Source organism: Bombina bombina, chromosome 1, assembly GCF_027579735.1.
Source record: "Bombina bombina isolate aBomBom1 chromosome 1, aBomBom1.pri, whole genome shotgun sequence".
Lineage (NCBI taxonomy): Eukaryota > Metazoa > Chordata > Amphibia > Anura > Bombinatoridae > Bombina > Bombina bombina.
In genome coordinates this window covers 295,916,871-295,933,800 of record NC_069499.1, presented here as the reverse complement: position 1 = coordinate 295,933,800, position 16,930 = coordinate 295,916,871, and the positions used below count along the sequence as shown (strand labels likewise).

The 16,930-nt window shown below is 37.7% G+C and overlaps 1 protein-coding gene across 3 annotated transcripts in view; it reads left to right on the top strand.

Annotated features, from left to right (window-relative positions):
• The window catches only part of KALRN (kalirin RhoGEF kinase), a 731,621-nt gene that overhangs the window by 607,983 nt on the left and 106,708 nt on the right, over positions 1-16,930 (top strand). For 2 of the 3 annotated variants that reach the window (XM_053698061.1, XM_053698062.1), the window contains one exon: positions 6,739-7,663. In XM_053698061.1, coding sequence (XP_053554036.1) covers positions 6,739-6,990 — 252 coding nt within the window. In that variant the 3' untranslated portion in view covers positions 6,991-7,663. Of the gene's footprint in view, positions 1-6,738; positions 7,664-11,572; positions 11,673-14,169; positions 14,230-16,930 lie in introns of those variants that run through there. The other variant, XM_053698064.1, reaches the window with a different exon arrangement.

Sequence of the window (16,930 nt, the reverse complement as noted above, 5' to 3'; positions counted from 1 at the left end):
AGTTCCTTAGCGATGACCGAGGTAGCCAAGATAATCCGGTGGGTGGAGGCCCATTCTTGCCATCTGTCAGCGATCCATATCCCAGGGGTGGACAACTGGGAGGCGGACTTTCTGAGCAGGCAGACTTTTCATCTGGGAGAGTGGGAACTCCATCCGGAAGTGTTCTCCAACCTGATTCTCAAATGGGGTCAGCCGGAGTTGGATCTCATGGCATCTCGTCAGAATGCCAAGCTCCCGAGATACGGGTCGAGGTCCAGGTATCCCCAGGCAGAACTAATAGATGCTCTGGTGGTTCCTTGGTCCTTCAATCTTGCATACCTATTTCCTCAGTTTGCGCTTCTTCCTTGAGTCATTGCTTGAATCAAACAGGAGAGGGCATCAGTGATCCTCATTGCTCCTGCATGGCCTCGCAGGATTTGGTATGCAGATCTGGTGGACGTGTCATCCCTGCCACCTTTGAGACTTCCGTTGAGGAAGGACCTTCTCATTCAAGGGCCCTTCCTTCACCCAAATCTCTCTCTTCGCCCTTCTCTGAAGCCGACTGCTTGGAGATTGAACGCTTAATCCTATCCAAGCGGGGGGTTTCTGATTCGGTCATAGAGACCATGATCCAGGCTCGTAAACCTGTGACTAGAAAGATTTACCATACGATATGGCGTAAAATATTTTTATTGGTGTGAATCCAAGGGCTACTCATGGAGTAGAGTTAGGATTCCCAGAATTTTGTCCTTTCTCCTAGAAGGATTGGAGAAGGGTTTATCGGCAAGTTCCCTAAAGGGTCAGATCTCTGCCTTATCTATTTTGTTACACAAACGTCTGGCGGATGTCCCAGATGCTCAATCCTTTTGTCATGCTTTGGTTAGAATCAGGCCTGTGTTTAAACCAATTGCTCCTCCATGGAGTCTGAATTTAGTTCTTAAAGTTCTTCAAGGGGCTCCGTTTGAGCCTATGCATTCCTTAGATATTAAGTTGTTATCTTGGAAAGTTTTATTTCTTGTTGCCATTTCTTCAGCCCGAAGAGTGTCTGAGCTTTCGGCATTGCAATACAATTCACCTTACCTTATTTTTCATTCGGATAAGGTAGTTTTACGTACTAAACAAGGGTTCCTTCCTAAGGTTGTTTCAGACAGGAACATTAATCAGGAGATTGTTGTTCCTTCCTTCTGTCCTAATCCTTCTTCTCAAAAGGAACGTCTTTTGCACAATTTGGACGTGGTCCGTGCTCTGAAATTTTATTTACAAGCGACTAAGGACTTTCGTCAGTCGTCTTCTTTTTCATTTTCTCTGGAAAACGTAAGGGTCAGAAAGCTACGGCTACCTCTCTTTCTTTTTGGCTGAAGAGTATCATCCGTTTTGTATATGAGACTGCTGGACAGCAGCCTCCTGAAAGAGTTTTTGGCTCATTCCACTAGGGCTGTTGCTTCCTCATGGGCATTCAAAAATGAAGTTTCTGTAGAACAGATTTGCAAGGCTGCAACTTGGTCCTCCCTTCACACTTTTTCTAAATTTTACAAATTTGATACTTTTGCCTCGGCTGAGGCTGTTTTTGGGAGAAAGGTTCTTCAAGCAGTGGTGCCTTCCGTTTAGGTTCCCTGTCTTGTCCCTCCCTTATCATCCATGTACTCTTGCTTTGGTAATGAATCCAACAAGTAAGGATGAAAATCCGTGGACTCATCGTGTCTTTAAAAAGAAAAGAAAATTTATGCTTACCTGATAAATTTGTTTCTTTTTAGACACAATGAATCCACGGCCCGCCCTGTTCTCTGAGACAGGTTATTAATTTTTGTAAACTTCAGACACCTCTGCACCTTGGCTTTTCCTTTCTCTTCCTAACTTCGGTCGAATGACTGGAGTGGGAGGGAAGGGAGGTGCTTTATATAGCAGCTCTGCTGTGGTGCTCTTTACCTCCTCCTGCTGACCAGAGGTGAAATCCCACAAGTAAGGATGAAAATTCGTGGACTCATCGTGTCTAAAAAGAAACAAATTTATCAGGTAAGCATACATTTTCTTTTTTCTTTGTAAAGAGAACAGAACTATGTCAGGTTTGAATCTGTCCTAAAGGGAGAAGGCTGATGCCTGTTATGTTTGGGGTCGCTATGCGGTTCTATATCTCTGTCCTGTTTATTGGTATTGCGAGAGAAAGCTATTCAGTTGTTACCAATGTCGTTTTAGATGTTTGTGTGTAGGCATTTCAGTAACGGGACTTTGCGCACCTTAATCGAGGGGCGCACTATTCGGCTTTTACCGACCACGCTTTATGTCCTTGGCAGGCAATCTGCCTCTAAACTAGGTTTGTATTCAGAAGGCGGGAGTTTCAGCGCCATTAGTCTGTGGCGTACTGATTCTTCTTGTTAGTTATTTGTCTCAGCATCTTTCTTGTTCCGTATCGGAGACCCGGCTCCTTCTCCGACGTGAGAAGGGAGCGGCGGTCTTGTTTAAGAATCTTTGTATTTGAGACTAGTCTGCTCCACGGTTAGCATTTGTTCATAGCTGCAGTTGAGTTTAAAAGACACATAATCAGTTATTTTTCAAACCTGAGTATTTATGTATATAAGCCAGTTGCTACATAAATATATGCCTACTCTTTCTACATGTAACACAGTGATCATGTGAATTCAGGCAGGATGCATTAATCTGTTAATTCATTGTTACTATATTATCTATATATATAAATTGCCCTATATGTATGTATATTAAATTGTCCTATGTTTAAGGCTAATTTATACTCTTTTAAAGTGATAGCACTTTTATTTGTCTTTTTGTTTTAAATGGACATTAAAGATTATAGTATTTTTATTTTGAGATAGCCTCATGTCATTCAGGATGATGCTGTTCAGGCATGCCACAGCTTTCTCCTCAAAGTCCCAAGCCGATTATGGAGTCACATGCAGTGCCCTGCAGTTTCTCTCAATCTCCTGGAGTAGTTGTTTGCCCACAGAATTTGCTACATAGGTATCTGGCGGTATCTGTGACATCTTCTGTTTTTCCTATAATAAGGGAAATCGCAAGAGGAATATTTGAGAATCAGTTAGTAAGGTTTCTGTTCCGCCTACTGCCTCACAGGTGTTTCTTGCTCATAGGTCTGAGGAGGTGGATATGTTAGTAGCCTCTGAGAGTGAAATCTCAATATCGGACAGTATAATTCCTTCACCTGATACTGAAGTATTATCCTTTAGTTTTAAGCCTTAACACCTTTGAGTATTGTTTAAGGAGGTTTGGCTACAATGGAACGACTCCGTTAAGTTGGCATTGTCAATCCTAAGAATCTAGTAAACTTTATATATACTAAGATTACTCTGTGAAATTGTTTTTCCTTGTCACAGACCGTGCAGGGAGATTTTTCTATGGAATGGAGGAGCCTTCGGCTTCTCCCCCTGAATGCGCTCAATCTCGTCCAATCTGGGAAGCTAAGCATGGTCGGGCTTGGTTAGTCTTGGAAGTCAAGCACGGTGCCTTTAAGTAGTAGGGACCATTCCTGCTCTGGCTAGGAGAACTTTGATCCCTGGGGAATATAGCTGTTCTTCCCAGGATAAATTGGTTCATTTTCTAATATGACTCAGCCCTTGACCCTCAGGGGTTAAAAAACTGGAGGTTAATGGTTCATCTAAAAACCTTGTCTTATTAGACTTGCTGTTTTAGCCCGCCGAGCTTGGGTCTGAAATCTATATGGAGCAGCTGAGAAGCCTATCTGTGGCTTGGTGGTACAGGCTAGGTTTTTTAGTTCTGCAATTGCAGTTTCAAATGCTTCCTCCAAATGTTGTTTGGATTAAGTAGAATTATTCCTCGAACCTTAAGGGTTTAAAAGATTTTTCTACTATTCGTTTAGAGAGTATGACCAGAGGAAAGTTTTCATTTTCTTCCCTCTGCAGGGCCAGTCTTGGCCTTTAGAGTCCATACTCAGATGTCTCCCAGGGGCAGATTTCTCCTTCTAAGATATCTGCATTATAGGTGTTTTGAGTGACATTCCTTGAACTGGGTTCGGGACTTCCTATCTGGCAGTTTCAGTTTCTGCTGGAAATGGGATCTAGGAATTTTCCTATTTTTTTTTTAGGATTCTGACCCTCTAAGTAGTGTCCATTCTCCTTGATTCTAGAGGTTCTGTTCATAAGAACATAGACCTGAAGTATGGGTTTTTTCTGTGCCCATGAGTCAGAATCTTCTCATGTTTCTGAGCTTCACACATCCGAGAAGGATTTTAGGTCCTAGGATAGTGCAAGGGTATTGTTCTGGACAATATTGGTTCAGGTGTCATCCTTCAAGCACACTTTTTTTTCTCGAGGTCTAGTCCAATTTCTTTCCCATGGGTGGGAAATGGTATGATTACCCTAGCTACATCTTCTAGCATGGTTTGCTGGGTACCTTTGTAAATTCTCTATCTAGGAAATCAAGGATTTTTCCTGTTCTCGTTTCTGTCTGGCCACCAGCAAGTTGTAGTGGTCCAGTAGATAGTTATTTCTTACACCCGGTTGGGTGGGAGTTAAGTTTTAGCTGCAGTTAAATTTTCCTCTCAGTAGGACTTTGGCTAATTTCCACAGTATGAAGTATTCCCAGATCTGTCTAAGGGGATAAATCTAGATCAGTCATCAAGAGTCTCTCACTTGTTGTGGTTTCTCAGGAGCATATCTTTCAGGGCGTGCCTTCTGGAGACATTCCTGGGTTATGTGTCCATGGGAGCCTTCCTGCTGGGGTAGGAGGTAGTTCTGGGACTCGTTAACAGCGCAGGGACCCTGAATCGTTAGGGGTCAGCTCTCCTCATACTCATCTTGGAGTGGAGAACGATTTTCAATCCTCAGTTGACAATTCTGGTTTCTCTTGGACAAATTGTCCTCGGTTGACTTTCCTCCTCCAGGGTGGATCCCAGAATTCCTTTGCTTTGTAAGAGGTGGTTCGGATCTCTCTGTGGGCGGAGGCTCACAGAGGTTGTCTACCTACCTTCCACATCCCAGGGACAATTGTGAGTGTTTTTTCGGAGACGACAGATTCTTCATTCCAAGGAGTGGGAACTCCATCGGAGAAGTGTTCTCCAGGCGGTCAACCAATTGAGGGATCTGATGGCGTCTCAGCAGGACTCTGTCCTGACGAAGTCACATTCCAGTGACGGAAACGCGTTGGTGGGCGTGGCCGAGAGACATGAGTGTGTGGTTTATAACATCAATACTAACCAGCATTTAATAGCGATACTGTAGTGTTTATATTGTGACAATTTCAGAGTTAATGTGAACCTTTTGGGTGACAGTTACTAGGCTTTGTAATGAATAGCGGTAACGAATGTTATCGTCAGGTGTAACATCTAACTACCAATCAGTTTGGGGAGATATATGCCATAACTATACTTACCTAGTCTTAACACACAAAATACTAACCTACCAGGAATATTACTCTTTGTGGAACTAAAAAGTGATACACATTGATCTATTGACTTATATAGTAATATATAGGTAGGCCTTTATAGCTACCACGAGTATATGCTGCACTGTTTGTATGTAAGTCTGTATGATTTTACTATATAGGAACTGAGCTAGAAATCGGCTGACTTTGTTCATTCAAAGCAGTACGCAAATAGGAGGCTGCCTTTGAGCACATAGGATGTCTGTAATTGATATGAATGATTTCACATTTTGTTGATTAAAACTGTGACATACAGAGCACCTTTATACCGGTATCTGTATCTAGCCTAATATCCTTATAGCAACTAACCCACACTGTCCTCTGATCCACCTGGCCCTCATGTTTTTAATTGAGACACCTTAAAGAAACATTGATCTACATAGAGTTTGGAAGTGCTCATGCCCATCTCTTAGCTTCCATTTTTTGGTGTCTGATTCACTGTTTTTTGTCTATTTGCATTATTGTTAATAAAGTGTTAATTTTTTATCTATATTCCTAATAACCTTTTAGTGTTTAATTCAACACTTGGCTTTAATGCTAAAACCCTCTATAGTTCCCTAATCCCCTATATAAGAGAAATACTGGCTAATAACACTTGTGATAAAATAAACACACAGTAAATGTATATTTGTACCTAACGTTTCCCCATAAACAGATGTCTTACTGGTTGATCATGACAACTACCACAACTGTATTGTTGTACAGAGTCAAGCATGAAGAACATCATTTAAAATGTAACCTAATTTAAATTCTCTCTTTTAGATGCTAAAAAAATGTAATGTCCCTTTAAACGTTCAAGATTTATTATATTAGATATAACAGGTGCCTTGTGGCACAGCATAAGGCCATATTAAAGGGACATGAAACCCAAACATTTTCTTTCATGATTCAGATAGAAAATGCAAATTTAAGTAACTTTTTAATTTACTTCTATTATCATTTTTTCTTACTTCTGTTGGTATTTTTTGTTGAAAAGCAGCGATGTGAGCTCAGGACTATTTGGCAGCAGTTTTGCTAGAATGTACATTTGCAAGAGTACTAGATGGCAGCACTATGTCCTGCCATGCAGTGCTCCAACTACCTTGGTATCTCTTCAATAAAGAATACCATGAGAACGAAGCAAACTTTTTTTTAAATGTAATTTTCTGTCTGAATCACAAAATATATGTTTTGGGTTTCATATCACTTTAAATCATTTCACACTATTTATGGGAAGTATGCTTATAAAATGATCTTATAGTTATTGCTTGCCAATGGTTTTGGTGGTGCCTTTCATATGCAAGCCTTGATTCAGTAATATGATGAGAATGTTTGCCGTTGAGCTTTAGCATTATTTTTCCATCTCTTTAGAGTGAGCCAGGTGGGTGTAATGGGACCTCATCCATGGTGGTTGTTCAAGATTACTATGCACTGAAGGAGAACGAAATCTGTGTTTACCAAGGCGAGGTCGTACAGATCCTGGCCATCAATCAACAGAACATGTTCCTGGTATATCGGCCGTCCAACAACCACTCACCTGCAGCTGAAGGCTGGATTCCAGGCTCAGTCTTGGCCCCCAGTATTAAACCTTCTGCTGAACATAGCGACAGAAGCATCAAGTAAGTGCCACATTGGCTGTCCTGGAAGCACTAAATGGATTTTTGAGGAAAAACAGATGTTAGGGATTTCTGCTGATTTTCTCCACATTGCTGTGGAAACATGCATTGAATGTGGAACCCTGCAGCATGGGCAGTCATGCGGGACACACCCTCGTTTTGTTAATAGTTGTACAAATTATAAATCCTAAGTGGTAAAGGCAAGTTCTGTGTTGATCCATCTTTACAACAACATGGAACTGACTGGACTGGACTGCTCTGCCATGCTACTAATCTGTATATTGTGATAAACTGCTCTGTTGGACTGAGCCAGCTTCTCAAAGAGGAGAGAATATTTATGTTGTCTATGGCAATTTCTATGTACAGACTGTATTTTTTTTCTTTTTTTTGTTTAATTTCTGTTGGTTTAATATATAAATATATATATATATATATATATGTAATTTGTACAAAAGAAATGTTTGGAGAGGCCCCCTCCCTTCCCTACTGCCCTTTCCAGTACATTCCTGTATAAAGTATTTTGCACTATTTAAAACAAAAAGATGAAAAAAAAGTGAAATTCAAGAAGTCAGGTTGTGCAATATAATGCTAGTCACAATGTTTATCATTGTACATGTATTGTAACTAATAATTTTAAATGTACTATTTTAAATATGTAAAATAAATTTTCACCACAAGCATGTTGTACTGAGGTATGACAATTTTTTGTTGATTTTTTTTTTCTTTCACTTTTTTAATATTTTTTTTTTTTTAGTAATTCAGTAGGTAGCCGAGATGAGATTCATTCAATTGGCCTTATTATGCTGATGTACTTATAAAATAGTAAAATAGTTAAAGGTACAGTCTACTTTAAAGTTTTTATTGTTTAAAAATATAGATAATTCCCCAGTTTAGCATAACCAACACATTTATATTAAAAGGACACTGAACCCAATTTTTTTTTTTCGTGATTCAGATAGAGCATGCAATTATAAGCAACTTTCTAATTTACTCCTATTATCAATTTTTCTTTATTCTCTTGCTATCTTTATTTGAAAAAGAAGGCATCTAAGCTAAGTAGCCAGACAGTTTTTGGTTCAGGATCCTGGACAGCACTTGTTTATTGGTGGGTGAATTTATCCACCAATCAGCAAGAACAACCCAGGTTGTTCAATAAAAATGGGCCGGCATCTAAACTTACATTCTTTCTTTTCAAATAAAGATACAAAGGGAATGAAGAACATTTGATAATAGGAGTAAATTAGAAAGTTGCATTAAAATTGCATGCTCTATCTGAATCACAAAAGAAAAAATTTGGATTCAGCGTTCCTTGAATACACTTTTTACCTCTGTGATTACCTTGTATCTAAGCCTCTGCAGACTGTCCCCTTATCTAAGTGGTTTTTACAAACTTGCATTTAAGCCAATTAGTGCTGACTTCACAGGAGTGATCACAATGTTATCTAATATGGTGCACATAAACTAGCACTGTCTGGCTGCGAAAAGCTAATAAAATTAGATGAGAGGAGGGATAGCCTTCAACAAAGAATACCAAGAGTACAAAGCAAATTTGATGATAAAAGTAAATTGGAAAGTTGTTTAAAACTGCATGCCCTATCTGAATCATGAAAGTTTAATTCTGAATTTACTGTCCTTTTTAACAAGGTTTTTTATTTATAGTAAAATCCTTCCGATGCCAGAGGTTCACATTTTATTGCATGAATATATGACAGTCACCTAGTTAAAGTGCAGAAACTGGGAAATTCATATCATGAGACAGGATAATTAAGTGTCTGATGCACCTTTTTAAAAAAAATTCTCATGAAAAGATTATTTAACCCTATACTTTCAAGGTGATAGTACTTTAAAGCAAACATTAAACGTGTTTAATTAGCTGAGTTGGTTATTGTGACTTAGTCAATATATTTCAGTTTCTTGTCTTTAACTATGTTATGTCCCATTAAATTTATGTCCCATTAATCAAAAAAATTATTATAACTAGTTAATGGAATGAATATCAAACTATTTTGTTTTCAAGCGGCCATACCATGGTGTTTGTACATAGGCATGTGTAGAATAATCAAATAAACAAGTACCATTAAGTAACCCTCTTGGGTTACAATAAAAATAGCTTTTAGTCTTAATTATATCATTTGAATGTGCCCGTCCAAAATGTAAGCATTGAGTAGAAACAAACAAGTTGAAAGTAAGTGCAAGTGTGTAAAGGGTTAGGGCTAAAAAAAGTTGCATTAAACACAACATAAATAAATTAAAATGAACAATTACACTCATATACTTCACCATAACACTCATACGCTGTCTAATAAAAATGATTCATATAAATATTTTTAAAAAGTTAAAAGATATATGGTATATGACAAGGTGTTTGAGTGAAAACAGCTATAATGTATATATACATACAAATACATGTGTATTTATTTATGTATATGTGTGTAAATGTGTGTTTATTTTATATGTGTCTATACATATAAACACATATATACACATATATTTATATATATATATATAAAAAATGATATACAGTATCTCACAAAAGTGAGTACACCCCTCACATTTTTTAAATATTTTATTATATCTTTTCATATGACAACACTGAATAAATTACACTTTGCTACAATGTAAAGTAGTGAGTGTACAGCCTGTATAACAGTGTACATTTGATGTCCCAGGAGTCCAGAAACTCATTGACATTTTATACACACACACACTTATTACAAGAAAACAGATCACAGGTGATGATGGTTACCTTTAATAGCCATTCAAACCCCTTTGTGTCAACTTTTGTGCATGTTATCAAGCCAAAATCACCAGGGTATTTAAACTTTTGATCAGGGTTATTTGGGTAGTTTATGTTGTCATTATGATTTAAAAAGATTAAACACAGTTGATTAATAATAAATAGCTTCAGCCAAACACTAACCATGAGCTAAAGAAAAGTTTTTGTGTTATCATTCATATTCTCTGAAAAATGGCCAAGAAATCATAAATTCTGCCAGGGTATGTAAACTTATGAGCACAACGATATATATATATATATATATATATATATATATATATTTTACAAAAAATAATCATATATATATATATTTAAATTAAAAAATAAATAGAACATTTTATGTAAAATATTCATAACTACCTTTGGGTTAGAGCTGTAGGTTTAACTCCTGTCGGGTTAGCACACGAGTGATAAGTATTCATTTTTTTTCCAGTTTGTGCTCTCCATTGAAATCTATGGGGAGAAGGTAGTGTGGTGGCGATATCTGAAATCCTGAAGTTAGTGTGCACAAACAATTTACTTTCAACTTGTAATAGTTTACTTCTAGCGGTGTTTGCGCGCAAGTGAATGCGCTAATAGTGCGCCACTTGTAATCTGGCTCATAATATTTTTGGAAATATTGATCAAAGCTAAATTGAATCATTAATTTCCAACCACTTGATTTGCTCTAGTTAATGATAGGTGTCAAACTCTCAGAATTGATGAACATCGCTAATTACTTCCTTGTAATCAAATAAACCCAGCTAAATGTGAAATGTATACTAAACTTTAAAGGGACATTTAATGCCTCTTTCATCCTCAATGCCCCCTAGAGAGGCCAGAAAAAAATGATGTAATCTATGCAAATTGCTGGATTAGGCAGTTTGCATCATTTTGAAAACCTAGGTTACAGGATTTCCAGCCTCTCTAGAAGATGGGACAATTTTTATACAAAAGCAAGAAGTGTTTAATGTCCTTTTAATAACTAAAAACTTCTTGATCTTTATTTTAACTAATTCCATGGCATGTAACTTGAACCTGCATCTCCCTCGTCTTTTGGAGTTTGAGAAAAAGATCACCCTGGATTGATCCAGCATTCTTCATCAGAACTTCAGTATATCTGTTGACCATAATAGAATGCTTCAATTCAGGGTACATTATGCTCTGTTGCTAAAGGAGATAGATATGTTTTAAAAGAAGAGTTATTCGTTTGTTACAAGTAACTCTAAACATTTATTTCTGCTTTGTAAAATTCATTGGCAGTATTACTAAAATTGAAGGTCGCAGATAGCAAATTATGTAGTGAAAGAGTAAACAATGTTTCACTGTACTATTATAATGCTAGAGATAAAGCTGAACTACTACAGCTTCTTTATTTGTTATCATTCAGTAATGACAGTAGAATGGTTTATGGGTCTTAAAAGATCTGAAAACTCTCATCTAAAAGGTAATTTTATAACGCCAGAACTAAAAAACAATTACATTTTTCTGAGAAATTCCTAAATGTTTGACTGAGAAAGCCTCTATTCTCCAAGTTTTGTGAGAGTAAACATTCACTAATGAGATACACAAAACCTCTCACAATTTATATAATGCAAATAAAATTTAAGCAACTTTGAAGTTACTCTTTCACTACATTACTGTTAATAGATTTGCTTATGTCCCATTGAGTTTGAGCCAAGATGTTGTAATGTGCTACCTGGCCGTTCAACCTCTGCTGTTTTCAGTTGCTGCTTTTTATCAGATTACCACAGCCCAATCTTTTTGGGTGGCACCTTTACTGCAGACGCTTTTCTGTTTCTCCATTTGATTGGTGCATTTTTTGGTACAACAGGAAGTCTTGTTCTTGGCACACGCTCCGCATGAGAAAACGGGATGGGAAGGAGTCAGACAGCCCGTGTAAATCAAAGGAGGTTCTGGGCAACATGGTGAAAGTGAGTAAGGAGCTGGACCCCACAGGTCAACCCACAACATCCCGCTCCTCTGCCTCTCCATGTATGAAGGCTGACCTACCTCATTTTATATCTCATTTCTGCAGGAATTTGCATGCAGCTTACTTAGCATTTTGTTTTTGTTGCATCAGAAATAAGTGGGTCACATCCACACTGCATGCTTTAAGGGCTGTGGAGCAGTGTGTCAGACACACTGAAGATCTGCAGGGACAAAATATTTAGGTTATTCCAAAAAAGTTCTATACACTTATTCATTGTGCAAGGTCATGAGGCATGTATCTCCCATAAACATTACCTATATACTGACAGAATAATTCATATGGCCTTTTCATTAAAAAAATAGTTTTGTGAGTCTTGAATGGTGCTGCTCTAAATTTCCTTGAGAAATAGACAGCTAATTAGAAAATGTTTCCCTTTATATGAATCTAGAACACCTCTGGCACTAAAGGACATATAAAATGTAACCCTGTGTGTCAATGTCATTTGTCTCTGTCTGTGTCTTTGTGATATACTATTGTTCTGTTATTGTCCCCTGTATTCACGTGATCCCTAGTCATTTCTGTCTGACTGTCGACTGGCCGACTAGGGACTTGTATTAAACTTTCATGATTCAGATAGAGCTTACAATTTTAAACATCTTTCTAATTTACTCCTATTATAATTTTTTTTTTGTTTTCTTGGTATCTTTATTTGAAAAAGCTAGAATGTAAGCATAGGAGCCAGCCCATTTTTGGTTCAGCACCTGGGTTGTACTTTCTGATGGGTGTCTAAATGTAGCCACCAATCAGCAAGCAATACTCAGGTTCTGAACCACAAATGGGCCGGCTCTTAAGCTCAGATTCAAATAAAGATACCAAGAGAACGAAGAAAAATTGATAATAGTAGTAAATTAGAAAGTTGCTAAAAATTGCATGCTCTATCTGAATCATGAACGTTTAATTTTGACTAGACTATTCCTTTAAAAACAATTTAAGAACACATATTTCTATTTAAACCTAAAGCATAATATTATACGTAAGTGTAGTTCTGTAGTAAGTCTGGAGCTTGAGTATCATAAGTGGGTATGTGACAAGCGGTGTTATGAGCATGTGCTTGTGTGTTATTGAGATACATATATGGCTAATGCATGTAAAGCTTCCATAAATAAGTACAGCTTCTGCCAATTATGTCCTGTAGTTTCATGTCTTCACATTGTTATGTTTTTTGTTTATTTCCGAATAGCTGCCTGTTTAACCATTATGTTGGCTTTGAATGTGACATGCCATGTTTTATGTTGTCTTGTACTGTAATGCATTCTGTAATCATTACTCTTCTGTTTAGTATAATCACAACACTATCCAATGATACTAAACATGTTATTTCATCTATGGGTATTGACAGTCAGCAGCTATATTTATATGTATGGTACATTTGGCTTCAAAAATGGTACATTTCTACTATCTTATTTCTATTACATCAGGTGAATTTATCAGTATGCTATATTGGGCTTGTGACACCCAAATGGCATTGCAAGTCCATAATCATGCACTGTTATACACAAATTTTAGTTTGTATTCTGCAATTAAAAAATGTCATTCCCTAGGAGATTTAGCACATTGTATGTGAGATAAAACTACAAATTCTTCTCTTCAAAATGTATGGACATCAATCATACTGCTGAAGGCTGATATTGTTAAAAACGTTCAGTGCTAGCTATGTAGCTGCCCAGGCTAGCAGTTAACCAGCAAATTCATTTAATTTATAATGAACAGATAACTCATCTGAGGAGAATACATCCTTTATGTTTATTAGGCACACTTTATATCTTATAGTGGTATATGTCAGTGTTTTTTAAGCTATTCTGACTCATTGCCTAAATTAAAAGAAAGCCATTTTACTGTTTTGTTTAAACAAGCAAAATTACAATTAACACATAATATCAGGGTTGTGTCATGTTGAGTTATCTCCTTTCATGTAGTATTTGTCCCATGTGTCTGTTCCTCTGTCTTCAGTGTCCCGCCCCCTGAGTTCAGTTAACATATTCTGCAAGTGCTATACATGAAGAAGCAGGCACTATCCTAAAGATAATACATACATATGACACTAGCACTTTGTCATCTCCTTTTTTCCTTTCAGAATATATGTTCTAGATGTATTAGGTAAGTTTCTTGTTTTTTACTGGTAAGCATAGACGATTTAATACATGGCAAAACATTTATTAAAAAAATGCAATGTTTTTTTAGATTTTTGAGACTTTGGTAGATACCTGTATAAATTGTTAAATAAGCATCTGACCAGAATACAGATGCTACCCATTACTGAATATCATTCATTAAAGGCACAATGTGATTTATTTATCTCAATCATCTAGTTAGTTTGGTAAATAAATGACATTCTCTTCTCTATGTTTGTTTCTGCTGCTTTCCTTATGATAACTACTTTTTCTGCTTTGCTATTAATGCTTTTTATTCTCCATGCTTCTTTCATGCTGACATATCAGGATACTCACAGCTCAGAAGAGTCAGAATGTGATGACTTTGATGCCAGTGCTAGTATGGAGGTAGGGAGACTGAGCTGTGCATTTATGGTTTGGGAACAATGTCAAGACCCTAGAATACTGTAATGTAGTAAATAAATGAATAATCAAAATAATCTTTTAAGTGATTTTTTACAGCATGCAATTTAATTTTTGCACTATAATGTCCCTTTAATATTCACAATAAAACAAATGTGGATGTCTTATTCACAAAAGTGATTAACAATATGTGTGCTTACATTAATATTCCATGTATCCAACAGTTGGTACTTTTCATTCACTGATATCACTACATATGAGCAGGTAGGGAAATACTATGAGGCAGACATGGCAGATTTAGCAGACAGAGTGGAAGAGACCAAATATGGACCAAAAGGACACATGAAAGCAACATGAGGGGAGACCCCAGGTTGTAGCTAGTGCGTAACTGTGTCCCAGATTTGGGGTTTGAGTCCTTGCTAGTTCCTTAGGATATGACACTGGTCTTAGCCCCATCTAAATATGCCATGAAGAATTTGCACTCTAGATTAAACGGATCCTAAATTATTCAAGTTACTATCGTTAAATAATACAAGCCACCTTGTGCGCATGTCACTGAAAGTAATAAAATTTACTGGAAGCATTTTTGCTAGTGACAAAATATTCCAAAAATGTCTCTATTCAAGAATGAAATGAAACCTTTTGGTCCCTTTAAATATAAACTTGGCAAAAATATTTATTACAAATGTTATGTTAAAATTGATGCCCATTTCATGACCCTTCCCTACACTGGGTTTTCTGTCATTCACTGCTGCACGCAGTATCAAGAGTCATGCACATTTTTGTTTTTATGGGTGCCAGTGACATTATGAATCTCTTGTCCGTGAATGTTTTTTACTATTATATACAGATGTGATTGACAGCTATCAAGTGCATGGAGAGGCATGAAAAGAGAATAACTTTACACTGCCAAAGCTGAAGATACACTGATTATCAGTACATATTGCAATTTAATAATATATTTTTTAAAGAAAATACAGAATTGATACTTGCCAATAAATTTCTTTAGGGATGATAAGAGTCCATAGGTGTCCATAACATGAGTTATATATTTCCTGCCACTAGGAGGAGGTCAAAAATCATCACAAGAGCTTTAATCCCTACAACTTCCTCTCCCCACTCAGTTTACATATAGCCAAGCAGAGGAGAGAGACAGAAAAGGTAGGAAAGACAGAAAGCAGGGTTAAGTGGTGCAAATAAGAACTGTTGCCCATATAGCAAAAAAATAGGTGTGTGGGATACAATACCCAAGCTGAGAGTTCATGTTAAGGACAGGTGGGGCAAAATGATGGCAGTTCCTATTTGCCGGACACTGTGGCTTGAGGACTTTCCTGCCAAAAGCAGCTTTGGAAGAAGCATAAATATTAAAATGGTAAAGTTTAGAAAAGGTATGGAGAGATGACCAAGTTGCCGGCTTGCAAATCTGTTCCAAGGAGGCGTGATTTTTGAAGGCCCAAGTAGTAGATACAGACCTAGTAGAATAAGCAGTTACTCTTTTTGGAGGCGGTTTTCCCACAACCAAGTAAGCCTTATGAATAGTCTGCTTTTGCCATGATGTCAAGGCCACCACTGTAAAAATAGCCTTTTGACCCTTTTCTTTTTTATGACCCGATGAGTCCACGGATCATCTTAATTACTAATGGGATATTCACCTCCTGGTCAGCAGGAGGAGGCAAAGAGCACCACAGCAAAGCTGTTAAATAGCTCCTCCCTTCCCTCCCACCCCAGTCATTCTCTTTGCCTACGTTAATAATAGATGAAAGGAATCCTTTCACTAGGTAGGAGACCTCTCCTCTCTGGGAGTGATAATTCCTGTTCAGATTCAGGAACAGAGTCTGAGATTTATAATAATCGTTTTGTGGTTAGATAGAGTGAACCTTCGGACTAATTTTAGATGTCAAGAGTCTAAGCAGTGCCGTCCTTTTAGATGGAAGCTATTCGCTCCTTTCTCCTTTGATCCAAGAGGGTCAATTTATGACAAGGTTGAAAGGAAGCGTATCTGCATGTTCCCATTCACAGGGTTCATCACAAGTCCCTAAGGTTTGTTTTCTAGGCAGACACTTTCAGTTTGTTCTTTTCACAACTACCAGAATTTTCTCTGAGTTTCTGGTTTAGCTAATGGTGGTGCTTCGGTTATGGGGCGCCCTTTCTGGACGTCATCCTGGTCCAGGCGCCATCCTTTCAGTCACGAAGAAAGAGTTTTCTTGGTCCCTAATTCAAGGGTATCCTTCTGGGGAACCATAATACACTCCCTATCTAGGTAGTTTTTGTCTGACGAGAGTCAGGGAATCTAGTCTTTCAGTCTGCTCCTTGGCCTTCAGTGGTTCAGTACATGGAGGTAACTGGACTGATCGTAGCAGCACTGAACTTCATCCCATTTACTCGGTTTCTTCTCAGACCACTGCGATTAATCATGCTTAGATTATGGAACAGAGATTGGGACGATTTGTCTCCTCAAATATTAAATATTGGAACAAGAGACAAGGGATCCTCTTGAATGTTGATAGACCCGGGATCATCTCTCCCAGGGGACTTGTTTTTGCAGAACGTTTGGGAGGATTGTGACAGCAAACACAAGCCCTCTACGCTGGGATACAGTTTGGGGTTCCCTAAGGGCTTAGAGAGTTTGGTATCTGACGGAATCTGCTCTTCCTATAATCATTCTGGCCTGGTTCTAGTTAGCCTC